The 16,488-nt window shown below is 39.9% G+C and overlaps 2 protein-coding genes across 2 annotated transcripts; one reads left to right on the top strand and one right to left on the bottom strand.

Annotated features, from left to right (window-relative positions):
- Window positions 1-11,285: 11,285 nt before the first annotated feature.
- LOC145131118 (uncharacterized) lies at window positions 11,286-12,416 on the bottom strand. Its single transcript, XM_079065851.1, has one exon. It carries the CDS (start codon window positions 12,414-12,416, stop codon window positions 11,286-11,288), a length of 1,131 nt encoding a protein of 376 aa, XP_078921977.1.
- Window positions 12,417-14,354: 1,938 nt separating this feature from the next.
- On the top strand, window positions 14,355-15,793 carry TTG1 (Transducin/WD40 repeat-like superfamily protein). The gene has a single exon (XM_079087198.1). The coding sequence runs from the start codon at window positions 14,489-14,491 to the stop codon at window positions 15,494-15,496; it is 1,008 nt and encodes a 335-aa protein (XP_078943324.1). The 5' UTR covers window positions 14,355-14,488; the 3' UTR covers window positions 15,497-15,793.
- Window positions 15,794-16,488: the final 695 nt, after the last annotated feature.

The following is a 16,488-nucleotide window of genomic DNA, read 5'->3' as shown; positions in this document are numbered from 1 at the left end:
ATAAATCATATGCGAAATGGGCCAACGCGTCCTTCGTATACTCAACATCCCTAAATAACATACATAATTAGTAGGACCTCGTAATCCTCTTCTCCTCGTCTGTTAGGCTTACCTTCAATTCAAGTAAACAAAATCAGGTCGTTAATCAAGGGTAATCAAATTCGTTTGGATTAAGTGAGTAATAACGGGCGACACCTTTAAGTGTCGGTCGTAGTCTGTAGTTATAATCAAAGTCTCCTGGAGGGAGAGCGAGAGTTTGTGTATAGATCTATACGGGGGTGATTCCCCCACACCTCAGCTGTTCGCTACAGTTAGACTCGGCCAGTCTAGGGTGACAAAATCTTAAGATCCATTCTGGCGTTCACTAGAATGCCAAGACAGACGAACTAGTCATTATCATGCATGGTTATAACGACTCGCATAATAAATCCAATACTATCTGAGTAATCAAGGGAATTCATAATCATTCGTTGTGACGGTATAATAATTCGAAATAATTATATTATATTATCGGAAAACATCGGGTTTTTCGAAGGAATCAACACCATTCACTTGTATTTTCAATAACTATAATGCAAAACTTCTCATTTATACACGCTTTGAAATCATTCATACATAAACCTATGGATCTTCACACTTTAGTATAAACAATTGTCTTTTCAGAAAATATCGGATTTTCTGGGTTTTATAAACTACACAAAACATTTTCATATCAACCCTGCTTATGAACTCACCAACATTCCATATGTTGACGTTTTCAAAATAACTTGTATTCTCAGGTAACAGATAAGCCGAAGAACAATACCAAGTGTGTTAGGATGTTATGTTTTGAAAACTCTCAAACAATTTATGCTATGGATATGTAATATTTAGACAATGTACTTGATGTGAACAAGGTCAGTTGTAATGTATTAATGCATGGTGATGTTTATGTTATGCTTCATGTATATTCATTGTGATGATATTCAATTTAAGTCACGCGAGCCCTCGGACGTTTCCGCCGTCTGGTTCGGGGGTGTGACACGTTGGTATCAGAGCTCTGTTTATAGTGAACTGGCATATCTAACCTCACATTGATATGCAACTATACACCAAAGAGGGACTAAACAACTCTGAACAAAACAAATAAAATATAACGATAAAACACCTTTACTTATGCGATATAGGAAAAAGAACATAATACTAAATCAAATAAGATGATCCTGACATCTCGGTTAAGCCAGGGCTGTTCACAGTTGTATTAAGGGGCGAATGTAGCCTGATCAACTACATTCCCTCTGGAATACAACTATCACATGCTCTGGGGAAATCGCAATGTTCGGTAAACTTAAAACATACCCCTTTGTTAGCAAGAAGAGAACATCAACTCAATTTACATAATAATTAAAACATCTTAGGAATAATAGTAGTATATTTATACACTCTCGCAGACAGTATGGCTGGCTTCCATCACCCTGGAGATCCGTATTTCCCTAACCAGGGGAATAACGGATGGTTGGAAGAGGAACCTGAAGAAGACCCCGAGGAGGAGTCTGAAGAGGAACCTGAGGCGGAAGTCGAGGGCGGACCTGCTGAACCAGTGGTAGACCTGGAAGAGGAAGAAGTCGAAGGAGACCTCGAGGAGGAACCCAACGATGACGATGACGGTGATTCGGACGCGGAGTCCGAAGTCATCAACCCCCCTTACCCGATTAGGGTGCCCGCCCATCGGATGGGCCCAACTGGCCCTACACCCCCCTGGGGTATCGACATTTGGAGGTGGAGCAGGCAACAGGGACAGCGACCCCCGTTTGGCATGGCACGCGAGTTCTATGACTTGAGGGAGGGAGGACCGGCTGATTGCGCGCTTCCAGTCATGGTGAGACGATTGCGGAACACTGGCGATCTAGCTCAGAGCACCGCCGATCAGATGCACCAGATGCGGACTAGAGTTGAGCGTGCAGAACAGGAGACGCGAGAGGTTATCCGAGAGTTCCACATGAGGCAGGTGAGGTGGGAGGCTCGACTCCGAGACGTGGAACGACAGGTGGCTTGCCTTCAGGGAGCGTCCACTTCCTCAGCACCACCCCCTGGCACATCCCACCATGACTAGGACTAGTCGTATCCGTCTTTAGTGTTATGCTTATATGATCTATGCTATGTACCATCGACTCTATGTTTAAGTGATTACACTACTCATAGAGTCGTTACGCTGCCGAACTTGTACCCTTTATGTATGCTCTTTCGAGCAAATTTTCATGTATCAAAGTACGGATATTATTAGTGTAAAAATATATGTGTTAGATTGTGATGTTGTTATCTGTTATGTGTTATGTTTCCATGATTGTATGATTTATATGTGAAACTACTTAAGTACATGCAATACACCTAGTTTATAGGACCACGAACTCACAAAAATTTTAGGCACTCAACATCTTTCCGCTCCATGACAGAAAGATGCCTCAGCGACCCACCCGTGGAAACCCTGAGCTAACACCACCAGAAATCAACTCAGCTGCATTTCAAGCAGCTATATCTGTTGCGGTCACAGCAGCCATGGCGCAAATCCACCAAGGGAACAATAGTGGAGGCAATGGACAGGGGGCTGGAAGCTCGAACAACGGAATAAATCAAGGGCCTACCAAGACATGCTCTTACAAAGATTTCACCAACGCCAAGCCACGAACATTTAATGGCACAGGGGGAATGATAACCCTAAAGAGATGGATTGAAAAGGTGAAATCGGTATTCGAGATATGTGAATGCCCCGAGGAGATGAAAGTGAAGTTTGTTGCATGCACATTCGTTGACCAAGCTCTCACCTGGTGGAATAGACATGTAGAGGCCATGACTCTCCCCGTAGCCAACGTCATGCCGTGGGCGGAGTTGAAAGAAATGCTGATGGCCGAATACTGCCCGCGTGGCGAAATTCAGAAAATGGAGCAAGAGTTATGGAATCTCACCGTCCGAAACTCCGACATTGATGCATACATATCAAGGTTTAGCGAACTGTCACTGTTGTGCCCTGGCATGATTACTTCAGAGGGAAAGAAAATCGAACGATTCGTCTGGGGATTAACCTCCCCAATTCAAGGAAATGTGATAGCTGCAAATCCTGAAACCTTCGACAGTGCCAAGAGGTTAGCCAAGAAACTGTACGACCACAACAACAAGAAGGGCGAGAAGTCAGGGGAAACTGAAGGCAAGAAGGAGAGTCGTCAAAGAAACAACAAACAGTGACAGTCAATGCTGCAACCACCCAAGTTCCCTCCACACCACATGCTCCAGTCTCATCTACTCCAAGTGCCCCTAGGCAGTACTCCGGGAATCTCCCAAAGTGCAACAAGTGCAATCTCCATCACAATGGCGAATACAGGGAGATGCATTGTACCAGTTGCAATCGAAAGGGTCACACGGCAAAATACTGCAGGACCTATCCTCCCCAGAACCAGCAGCAGGGAAACAACAACAACAACCGCAACTACAACAACAACACCAACAACAGCGGCAACAACGCGGGGCCAAGCCACACCTGTTATGGATGTGGAAAGACTGGGCATTTTCGTCGAAACTGCCCCAACGTCAACAACCCTGGGAATGGAGGAGCAGGGAGAGTGCTGACCATGGGTCAAGGAGAAGCGGTTCAGGATCCCGCTGTCGTCACCGGTACGTTTCTCCTAAACCACACTTATGCATGCATCCCATTTGATATCGGGGCAGAACGAAGCTTTGTGAGTAATAAATCCAAACACTTGTTAAAACAACAACCCCAGAAGCTTAATGAAACCTTTACGGTGGACATGGCTAATGGGAAAATAGAATCCACTGGGGAAATCTACATAGGATGTACCCTGACCTTAAATCATCACGTCTTTCAAATAAACTTGATGCCTGTAACTATTAGGAGTTTTGATGTGATTATCGGCATGGACTGGTTAAGCCCCCACCATGCTGAAATTATGTGTCACGAGAGGGTCGTTCGCCTTCACCTCCCAAATCGCAAAACCCTAATTATATACGGAGACAAACCCAGCACGAACCTTCATCTTATCTCGTGCATTAAGGCACAAAATTATCTACGAAAGAAAGACTTGACGTTTCTGGCTCATATAGTGGATAAGTCCAAGGAAGAGGTCAATATTCGAGACATCCCAGTGACTTGCGATTTCCAGGATGTCTTTCCTGAAGATCTTCCGGGGATACCCCCAGAAAGACAAGTCGAGTTCCGAATTGACCTTGTGCCAGGAGCTACACCCATCGCCAAATCGCCCTATAGGTTGGCTCCTACGGAGATGCAAGAACTGTCCAGCCAACTCAGTGAACTTTTGGACAAAGGATTCATCCGACCCAGCTTCTCACCTTGGGGAGCTCCGATTCTCTTTGTTAAGAAAAATGACAGATCCTTTAAGATGTGTATTGACTACAGGGAACTAAATAAGCTTACTATCAAAAATCGCTATCCACTTCCGCGAATCGACGATCTATTTGACCAGCTCCAAGGAGCAAGCTACTTCTCTAAGATAAATCTGCGGTCCGGATACCACCAACTCAAGGTCCGGGAAGAGGATATCCCCAAAACCGCTTTCCGAACTCGTTACTGACATTACAAATTTGTTGTAATGCCCTTCGGTCTAACGAATGCCCCTGCCGCATTCATGGACCTGATGAATCGAATCTGCCGACCATTCCTCGACAATTTTGTCATTATTTTCATCGACGATATCCTAGTCTATTCTCGAAGCAAAGAGGAGCATGGCCGACATCTCCGGCAAATCTTGGAAACCCTACGAACCGAAAAGTTATACGCAAAACTCTCTAAGTGTGAGTTCTGGCTCCGTAGTGTGAACTTTTTGGGTCATGTTGTTAGTCAAGAAGGGATACATGTGGATCCTTCTAAGGTCAAAGCCATTGAAGGATGGGCGATCCCAACGACACCCACAGAAATTCGCCAATTTTTAGGTCTCGCATGCTACTACAGGAGATTCATTCAGAACTTCTCCAAAACAGCCAAGCCACTTACCATGCTTACACAAAAAGGTGTACCCTTTGAATGGACAGATAAACAAGAAGCTGCATTCCGAACTCTAAAGCGAGCACTCTGCAGTGCACCGGTACTATCACTACCAGAGGGAACAGAGGACTTCGTAGTTTACTGCGATGCGTCGAATCAGGGTTTAGGCTGTGTACTCATGCAGCGTGGGAAGGTGATAGCTTATGCGTCCCGACAACTAAAGACACATGAGGTGAATTATACCACCCATGATCTCAAATTGGGAGTTGTGGTCTTCGCCTTGAAGATTTGGAGGCACTACCATTATGGTACAAAGTGCACCATTTTCACGGACCATAAGAGTCTCCAACACATTTTAAATCAAAAGGAGTTAAACATAAGGCAGCGAAGATGGGTTGAGCTGCTAAACAATTATGAGTGGGAAATCAAGTACCACCCAGGCAAGGCTAACGTGGTAGCTGATGCCTTGAGTCAGAAAGAATACTCAAATCGTCGTGTAAAAACTCTTTCAATAACCATTCAATACCATCTGTCTACACAAATCAAAGCAGCCAAGTTCGATGCTATGAAGATAGAAAACAGAACAAGCGAAGCGTTACGTGGAATGGAAAAGAATTTCGAAGTTAAGGAGGACGGAGCATATTATTTCATGAACCGAATTTGGATCCCTAAACTTGGGGGATTCAGAGAAACAGTCATGAATGAAGCCCACAAGACATGATACTCCATCCATCCGGGTTCAGATAAAATGTACTTGGATATCAAGCAACATTATTGGTGGCCTAACATGAAGGCAGAAATTGCCACTTACGTTAGCAAGTGCCTCACTTGTGCTAAAGTAAAGGTAGAATATCAGAAGCCCTCGGGATTATTACAACAACCAGTAATACCCGAGTGGAAATGGGAAAGGATTACTATGGACTTTGTGACCAAACTACCCAAGACAACAGATGGTTTGGATACCATATGGGTAATAGTCGACAGGTTGACAAAATCCGCTCATTTCCTGCCAATAAAAGAGTCATACAAGATGGAACGATTGACAAGAACCTATATCAAGGAAATCGTGAGACTCCATGGAGTGCCAATATCTATCATCTCAGATAGAGATAGTAGGTTTACTTCACGCTTTTGGCAATCGCTTCAGAAAGCTATGGGAACACAACTTGACATTAGCACTGCCTACCACCCACAAACGGATGATCAAAGCGAGCGAACCATTCAAACGCTTGAAGATATGCTTCGCGCATGTGTGATAGACTTTGGAAGGTCGTGGGATACCCACTTGCCTTTAATCGAGTTATCGTACAACAACAGTTATCACTCAAGCATCAAAGTTGCTCCATTCGAGGCATTATATGGGCGTAAATGTAGATCACCGTTGTGTTGGGCTGAGATAGGTGACACTCAGCTAGCAAGAGGACAGGCACCAAGCAATGCATTGACGGGACCAGAAATCATACGCGAAACGACCGAGAAGATAATTCAGATCAGAGCTCGACTGCAAGCATCACGAGACAGACAGAAGAGCTACGCTGATAAACGGCGAAAGCCCTTGGAATTTCAAGTCGTAGATCGGGTGTTGTTAAAAGTCTCTCCCTGGAAAGGGGTGATTCGTTTCGGGAAACGGGGAAAACTAAACCCACGATACATTGGACCCTTCGAGATTCTTGCCCGAATCGGTCCAGTGGCTTATAGACTGCAGCTACCCGCTAAGCTCAGCAGTGTACACCCCGTGTTCCATGTTTCCAATTTGAAGAAGTGTTTATCCGACGAAACCCTCATCATTCCATTAGAAGAAATCGAAATCAACGAGAATCTCCTGTTCATCGAGGAACCAGTCGAAATCATGGACAGCGAAGTGAAGCGTACTAAGCAAAGTCGCATTCCGATTGTGAAAGTTCGGTGGAACGCGAAACGTGGACCAGAATTCACATGGGAACACGAAGACCAGATGAAGCAGAAGTACCCTCACCTATTCTCGCAATTTCAAATCTAGCTTCAAAAAGAATTTCGGGACGAAATACCCTCTAACGGGGGGATGATGTCACAACTAGGAATTCTGATGCTTTGTAAAACCCTTAACAAGGATAACATTGTAACTAAAACTTGAAAACATGTATGGTGCTTATTCAATGATCACAAAATTCCATCAAATACTCTATACAAACATTCAAGTAGTCAACAAAAGGTTGGAAACCCTAAAAATCCCGGTTCAAGTCCATTTTGGACTAGGATTTCCTTATTGGGCCTAATGGACCAATAAACTTCCAATTTGACTATTTTGGGCTAAGAACTCTTAAATGGGCCCTAATTGGACCCACTTTCATAAAACTTAACCTTTTTGGGCCTTATAAGCCTAAAATGGGCTAGTTTATCTAAATGGGCCTTATTGGGCCATAACAAATATAATTAGCCCTAATGGGCCATAAAACTCATTCCTTGATGTATATTGGGCCGTGAATTACTCTAAAAGGCCCAATGGGCCGAAAACCATCCAACTGGGCCCATATTATGGACTCAAGCACAAAAAGGCCCAAACCATTCTTTTCCTTAGCCCATTCTCGGCCAACAAGAATAAAAAAAAGTAAAGGGTAGATAAATAAAAAGGAAGAAATGAAGAATTATGAGGGCAAGACACCTCATATTTGTCCATTGGAAACCCATGCACAAATTCCATACTTCCATGCATGTCAACTCAATTTATCTCTCTTCTCCCTCTCATTTCTATCTTCGGCCGAAGACACACAACCCACACACACATTTCATCCATCTCTTTAAAACAAACTCTCTCAATAATACCTTCATTCCTCCATCAAAATTTCGAGATCTAGGGCATTTCAAGAGGGTTCTTCCATAAGAAATCATCATTCTTGGTAAGTTTGTGCTTAGATCCATGATCTAGTTTCTTTGTTTTATCAAAAATTCTCTTCTCAACTCATGCAAACTCATGATCATCCTAGAAACATCCATAAGTTCGAGATCAACCCAAGAAAGCTTGCTAGGGTCGAAAATAACATCAAACTCTTCCATTCTTTCTTCAAAACCAAAAACAACAAGCAAAGGTGAGTTCATACCCCTCTATTTTCGGTTTTCACAAGTTTTATGGGGGAGAATACAAGTAAAATGTGTAGATCTATGTGTATGTGTATGTTATGTGTGATTTCATGTGTTTATGTGGTAAATGTGTGCCAAAAAGGAAAGAAATCTCAAGATCTATGGCTCAAGGAGGAAAATATACGTGATCTAGGATGTATTACATTAAACAAGTCAAGAAAAATTATCACCTAAGGTTAAAATAAACATGTTACAACATAAAACTCATTTTTGGGCTATTTTTGTCAAATAAACAAAAGTTGGGTTAAAGGTTGTCATTCACGGTTTTATAAGGACCCAAAGGGTCAAAACAGTTAAAATAGAAGTTTTTATGAATATTGTGCTCTTCAAAGGACTAGAAATGTAAATTGTAGCCTATTGGGCCAAATTTTTGGGCTTTTCGGCCCATAGGCCCAAACTTGCGAAAAAAAATGGGTTTTAAGGGACTGAAATGGTAAATTTCTCAAAACAGTGGGTAAAAAGGTAAATAAATCTATTTCAGGGGTTAAAATGACCCTTTTTGCCAAAAAGGATCAAAAATGCAAAGTCTTTGGATTTTGGGTCAAATTTGTAAAAGTTGCGAAAAGTTTGGACTATAAATGAAAATCTTTTTACTAAAAGGGTTGAAACTGCCAAAAAGTAAACTTTGGGCTGAAAACATTATTTAAATAAGTCTATGGGCCAAAATGTCAAGAAAAATAGTTTAAGGACCTAAAATGTCATTTTTTTATAAAAAGGGACTAAAATTGTCATTTTTATTAAAGGGCTGAATTGGTCAAACCAATATTTTGAGTCAATTATTTTATTATTAAGATATTTGGGTCAAAAATACCAAATTATACCTTATGAATTTAGAATGAAAAATATACATATGTTTTCAAATATCGTTATAAACAATCGACAAACTTCGTGCCTTTGTGATTTAACAATTGAACAATCAGACCTTCCGACAACTATACCATACCTAAAACAAGTAAATATTAAAATTGTTGGGCTTGAAAGATTCTAATCATGTTTATTGGGCATTCGTGACCCATTAACATGACTTTTGGGCCTAACAATAATAATACATGTCTATTGGGCCTCCTGCGACTCAATTACATGCTTAAGGGACCCTCAATGGCTTTTACGTGCTATTGGGCCTCAGTGGCCCATTAGCATTGCTAGTAAGGTCCAAATAAATCATATGCGAAATGGGCCAACGCGTCCTTCGTATACTCAACAACCCTAAATAACATACGTAATTAGTAGGACCTCGTAATCCTCTTCTCCTCGTCTGTTAGGCTTACCTTCAATTCAAGTAAACAAAATCAGGTCGTTAATCAAGGGTAATCAAATTCGTTTGGATTAAGTGAGTAATAACGGGCGACACCTTTAAGTGTCGGTCGTAGTCTGTAGTTATAATCAAAGTCTCCTGGAGGGAGAGCGAGAGTTTGTGTATAGATCTATACGGGGGTGACTCCCCCACACCTCAGCTGTTCGCTACAGTTAGACTCGGCCAGTCTAGGGTGACAAAATCTTAAGATCAATTCTGGCGTTCACTAGAATGCCAACACAGACGAACTAGTCATTATCATGCATGGTTATAACGACTCGCATAATAAATCCAATACTATCTGAGTAATCAAGGGAATTCATAATCATTCGTTGTGACGGTATAATAATTCGAAATAATTATATTATATTATCGGAAAACATCGGGTTTTTCGAAGGAATCAACACCATTCACTTGTATTTTCAATAACTATAATGCAAAACTTCTCATTTATACACGCTTTGAAATCATTCATACATAAACCTATGGATCTTCACACTTTAGTATAAACAATTGTCTTTTCAGAAAATATCGGATTTTCTGGGTTTTATAAACTACACAAAACATTTTCATATCAACCCTGCTTATGAACTCACCAACATTCCATATGTTGACGTTTTCAAAATAACTTGTATTCTCAGGTAACAGATAAGTCGAAGAACAATACCAAGTGTGTTAGGATGTTATGTTTTGAAAACTCTCAAACAATTTATGCTATGGATATGTAATATTTAGACAATGTATTTGATGTGAACAAGGTCAGTTGTAATGTATTAATGCATGGTGATGTTTATGTTATGCTTCATGTATATTCATTGTGATGATATTCAATTTAAGTCACGCGAGCCCTCGGAGGTTTCCACCGTCTGGTTCGGGGGTGTGACACTTGTACAGTTTCAAATAATAAAATTACCATATTACCCTTCCATTAAATAATAAAATTACCATATTACCCTTCCATTAATAATACTAAAAACATTATTAGGGGTATACTTGTACAGTTTCAAAGTACCTTTTTCTTTCGAACACCATGCACTCCACCACCTTCACCACCATGCACACCACCTTCACCTCCATGTACACCACCTACAACACTGTTAACTGATCCTTGCACACCTACTGCACCACCATTCACCAACCCTTCAACTACAGATTCCTGTACAAGGTAACATGTCAATATTTAAGATTTACAAATTTGCTTTGCTAAAATGACAACATCATTTCAATATACCTGTGTAGTCTTGGTTATCTTTGGTTTTTTCACCCTGAGCTTAACTGGCTTATTTGTTGTGGGGCAAGTAACCTTGTTGTGGCCAGGCATATGACAAGCACTGCACACAATGGGTTTACCCTTCTTTGATACCTTATGCTTCCCCATTTTCTCTGTCACATCTCTCTTCCTTTTTGTTGCAGGTCTTCCAGGCATCCTTCTTCTTTGGGGAGGTAAGGGTGGGGTGAATGATGTCTCTGGCCACATTTTACTACCATTCATAGGCAAGATATTATTCAAGTATGTTTTATTGTAGTTTGCTCTGCAAAAAATAGGATCCACATAGGTGTCCACATCCCTATTCAGAAATAAGATTGTAGCAACTGAATGGGCACACCCATATCCATTTAGTTGCCATAACCTATAAGAACATGTCTTGTTGTCAAGATCCACATCATAAGCTTGACCTTCATTTCTTGTCTCAAACTTGTTTAGTCCACTTGGGAGCACTTGCCAGTACCTAGCTTCAATCTTTAAACCATTTAGTAACTGCCTTATTGCAGGACTTACATCCTTTGTCCATTTCTTGTGTTTTAAGTTAAACATCCTCTCCATGATATATAACCTCAACTCCTCCAACATAGTGATTATTGGTTTCCTTCTGGCCTCAACAATTACTGTATTAAAGCTCTCAAAAATACCATTCTCCACTGCAGCACATGCCCTCCTACCTCATAAAATGCTCTTGACCACGTCTTTGGTTCCTTCTCCATCAAGTACTTATGGGCTTCCGGACTTAACCTTTCAATTTTTTGCATGAATTCACTGAAAGATTGTGGTGTTGTTGCATTGCAAGCCTTCCAAAAAAGGTTCTCAAAAATAGCCCCTGCAAACCTCTTCTTAAAATTTGCAACAATGTGCCTTGCACATTGTCGATGCTCAACACAAGGAAGCACATCCTTAACTGTCTCCATAAGACCCTTGTGTTGGTCAGACATTAAGGTAAACCCAGTGCCCATACCTAGTTCAAGATCATCTCTGAGCAACTCCAGAAACCACATCCAATTTTCCTTATTCTCAACACACACTATTGCCCATGCAACTGGAAATATGTGGTTGTTAGCATCTCTACCCACAGCACACAATAATTCCCCATTGCATACACCCTTAAGGAAACATCCATCTACACCTAACACCTTTCTACAACCTTCTAACCAACCAGATTTCACATTAGCAAAACATACATAGAACTTACTGAAGTAAGTCAAACCATCAGGCATGCATTGGACATCCATTTTGACTGTTGAACCTGGATTGTTTCTTCTAATTTCCTCCCCATAAAACCACAATTTTGCATAATGCTCAATAATAGTCCCCTCGATAAGATTCATGGCATGTGCCTTTGCTCTTCTGCATTGACTTAAACTAACATGTATTCCAAACTTCCTGATGACCTCCAATCTCAATTGTCTAATTGTTAACTTTTGTCTATGCAAAATTTCCTTTGTATAATGCTCTCCTATCCAAGAGTATGTGACAATTGATCCTAGTTTGTAGTTTCTAGCACAATTATGCTCAATCTTCAATGACTTGATTTGAAATGACACCTCCTGCCTCATCCATGTAGCCCATAACATGAATGGGCAAGCTCCTTTGCAACACACCACCAACAACCTTTTACTATCATTCTTCTTGAAGCATAGTTGGTATTCATTTGCCACATCATAGTTACATAACATATTTTTCAGCTGCTTTGGACTTTCAAATTTCATCCCAAGAACAGGTACTTGCCTCTTCCATTGCATATCAGGGTTGAAAATGGAATGGATCTCAACATCTTCTTATTCAACTTCATTGTCACCAGTATCGCCTTCTAGAGGACATAACTTACTAAGAAACTCATCCCCATTCGTCTTGTTCAAAGGTACTTTGTCAATGTCAATTACTTCATCTTCAAGACCTACATTGGGATGGGTTTCATCAGGGGCAGTGTTTTCTTCTTTTCTAGGTACACCATCATCTTCAAGGCCACTTTCATTATCTTCACTAACAACCAGATTCATGTCATCATCCCATCATTCCTCCAACCCATTCCCATTATGATCAACATAAACTGAAATTTCCCCGTATTCATACCCGCTATCTATAAATTGGGCAAAATCCAAATCATCTACAATGGAACGAATCCCTCTAGATAAAGGGATGTTAGGTAAGCAGTAGTAGACGTTTTGAAACTCTTCCCCGATAGCTCTATTAATAAAATCAAAAAAGTCCCTTACATCCATACCTGCCCAATCAACATCAGTGAAGAGGAACTTATTCCCACCAACATACCCAGAAGGATGTCGAACAAATACACCATTGTAGTGTAGATGAACTCTCAGATATACAGCTTCGTTATCGTTCTCAGCCATGCAACAGTGAAACAATCTTCAAAGAGTAGAATACCTTCGACAGTAGCAGTGTAATCTCAGTAGTGGATACGATGGTTAAAAACCCTAGTTCAAATCTCCATTCCTCTTCTTATAAAACGACTATGGAAAATGAATTAAGATTATTTACAAGTTTTTTCCACTCTGGAATTACACATTTGGCACAATTACTAATTGACCACCTAAGTCAACGGCTACATCAACTTTTTAACCGGCTAAATAAATTACGAAATCAATAAGGGTATAAGAGACAGGTAATTTTCGAGTTTGAGGGTCCATAAAGACCAAAAAAACAATATTGGTCTTTTAAAACCTAAATTAAAATTTAGATGGGTCTCTATGACAAAAACTTTATGGTAGTGTTTGTTTTTTGTCTGCAGATCTGCGTGACCTCTTCTGTCTGCGCCGCGCAGACCACGCGCAGACATTAGCCTTCACAGACTGTTTGTTTTTTTGAAGACTGCAGACCTAAAAATGTCTACGCGCTCTTTTCTTGGCGCAGATGTGGACCAGAGTCTTCTAACATCTTCAGACATCTTCTAGCCTAAAAAAACATATATATCTTTATTTTTTTAAGTTTTTTTTAATTTATATTTTTTCCAACTTTATTAACGATAAACAATTTGAAAAAAAAATTACAAAACTTTAAAAAAAAACGTTCGACGATACAAACATTATATTTTTGACAAATTTATAAATAAATATTTATTATAATAATGGTCGTTGAAGTTGTTTATATAAATATGAAAAAAAAAATCATAATATATTCTTATATTTTTTTGCCAAATTTTGTAAAACATTATTTAATACAGTATCATCAATTTCTCGAGAAAATGTTTATGGTACATTTTTAATAGATTTAATTGAAAAAATTGAAGTTTATTTCCATTCATTTATGTATCAAATTTTTTTATCACTAATTATAATGTTTAGTTATAACTTTACAACCAAGGTTGTTGATTTTTATCAAATATATACGTTAATTAATACCATTTTTATTTTTATTTTTTATACAATAATACATAAAAGTTGATCTAGATTCGTTAATTATTTATAACAAAGTCATAAAAATATTAAAAATTTAATTTGAAGTTTAAAAAAATCAGTTTATTCAGATTTCAGTTTATTTTAGTAGTCCGCGGATGTTAAAAAAACAGTCTTCTTTTTTCAGACTGCAGACGTTTGGTCCACCTCTTCTACTGCAGAGGTCTACAAATATGATCCGCAGACTGCTGACGTTTTGCTTCAGAAACAACACTTTATTTTAATCAACGCCGGTCTTGTCTCCTGGTCAACATGGTTGTTGTTGAAAAAGCAACTTCCCAAGTTATTTTTGTTTCTATATCCTTCTATTTCCACAATTTCACATGGCGCCGGAAAATCCCAATTCTACCACCACCGTCTTCCTTGGCTGAATTTATCTTTGCTCCCAGTTTTCATCCATAATGGATACTTCAACCCTAGAATCTCAACTCAGATCCGACAACTTCGTCACATATGAATCCCCTTACACTCTCTACTCCATGGCCATCTCTTCCGCCGCCGCCTCCCACCGTAGAATTGCCCTCGGCAGCTTCGTCGAAGAATACGCCAATCGAGTCGACATCGTGACATTCGATGAAGAAACTCTTTCCATCAAGCCAATTCCTAACCTCTCATTCGACCACCCTTATCCTCCTACTAAACTTATGTTCCACCCTAACCCTAAGGTATCCGGTGATATCCTAGCCTCCTCCGGTGACTTCCTCCGCCTCTATGGAGTCCGTGAAAACTCAGTTGAACAAATCTCCGTTCTCAACAACAGTAAAAGCAGCGAATTCTGTGCGCCGTTGACCTCATTCGACTGGAACGAGGTGGAACCAAGGAGAATCGGCACTTCCTCAATCGATACAACTTGTACTATCTGGGATGTTGAAAAAGGCGTTGTAGAAACACAATTGATTGCTCACGATAAGGAGGTTCATGATATTGCTTGGGGAGAGGCCGGTGTCTTTGCTTCTGTTTCCGCAGATGGCTCTGTTAGGGTTTTTGATTTACGTGACAAGGAGCACTCAACGATAATATACGAAAGCCCTCAACCAGATACACCATTGTTACGATTAGCTTGGAACAAGCAGGATTTAAGGTACATGGCCACCATTTTAATGGACAGTAATAAGATTGTGATTCTTGATATTCGATCTCCCACCATGCCTGTGGCTGAATTAGAGAGACATAGAGGAAGTGTGAATGCAATTGCTTGGGCTCCGGCGAGTTGGCAGCATATTTGCTCAGCCGGAGATGATTCACAGGCTCTTATATGGGAGTTGCCCACGGTGGCTGGACCTAATGGGATTGATCCAATGTCAATGTATACAGCTGGGGCGGAGATTAACCAGCTCCAGTGGTCTGCCTCCATGCCTGATTGGATTGCCATTGCTTTCACCAACAAGATGCAACTTCTGAAAGTTTGAGGTAGAACATCTATTTGATGCATATATAGCTTCTGTATTTATTCAATGCATTATATATACTTTATTGGAAGTTGGATTTGATCGTATTAAGATTTTGAGAACATGTATGGAACAAAATAGATTCCATATGTTCAATGCATTTGTTTCTAGTAGAAAAACTCGTATTTTTATAGCATAATGAAGTGTACCCATTGTAATTTGACTAGTATATGTGACATAATGAAGTGTAATTGAGGTAGTTCCGTATGCAGATTATTGTCATATCATGTTATAATGGCGTGGAATTGGATGGGTGAATATGTAATTTTACTTGGTGCACTAAAAATTTGTTGAGTTTAGCACTTGAGCCATTGAGCTTTGAAATTGAATCAGAGGACTGTATCCTGTTAGTTACATTGAATTGTATTGATTAAACTCGAATTAAATCCGAGCAATATAGTCCTCTGGCTCACCTTGTTCAACCTTTTTGGGGTGTGATCGTGGACAAAAGTTTCCAATTTTTGATCTACTAAGGGGCTATTTGATAAAATTGAATCATTTAGTGCTTAATAATTTCAACTTCTTAATGGTTAAAAGAAGGTAGGGCTCCTTAACCATTCAGAGGCTACATCAAACATGTTTGAATTTTGATAGATTTAGAGGTCAATAGGTGACCTCTAAATAGTTACATCCATAGTGTTTATTAAACAATCCCTAATACTATAATCAATCCCGGTTAGGTGTGTGCAAAAGAACCGAATTATCTTGTTTTTGGCTTTTAAGAAAACCATATTTGTAGGTTTGTTTTGGCTTTTTTTATATAAAAAATGAAAAGAAACCCGAACCGGAAAACCCAAAGTGCCATCGTTTTGTGTACAAGTTTAATTGATTAAGTATATAAATTTTAAATTAAACAATGTGTTTTTAAGGGTTCCATTGAAAAACAAAATTATGAATGGCTTCTACTTTGTTTTGTATCATATTCCATATGTTTTGGTCAATTACTTGTGTGT

The sequence above is a fragment of the Lactuca virosa genome, chromosome 1 (assembly GCF_052849685.1).
Source record: "Lactuca virosa cultivar CGN04683 chromosome 1, Lactuca_virosa_CGN04683_v6, whole genome shotgun sequence".
Lineage (NCBI taxonomy): Eukaryota > Viridiplantae > Streptophyta > Magnoliopsida > Asterales > Asteraceae > Lactuca > Lactuca virosa.
Note: the sequence above shows the minus strand (reverse complement) of the source record. Positions and strands in the feature narration are given on the sequence as shown.

Bases quoted from the DNA above. Each gene is read 5' to 3' on its own strand.
- LOC145131118 (XM_079065851.1), bottom strand. From the start codon at position 12,416: ATGCAATGGAAGAGGCAAGTACCTGTTCTTGGGATGAAATTTGAAAGT.
- TTG1 (XM_079087198.1), top strand. From the start codon at position 14,489: ATGGATACTTCAACCCTAGAATCTCAACTCAGATCCGACAACTTCGTC.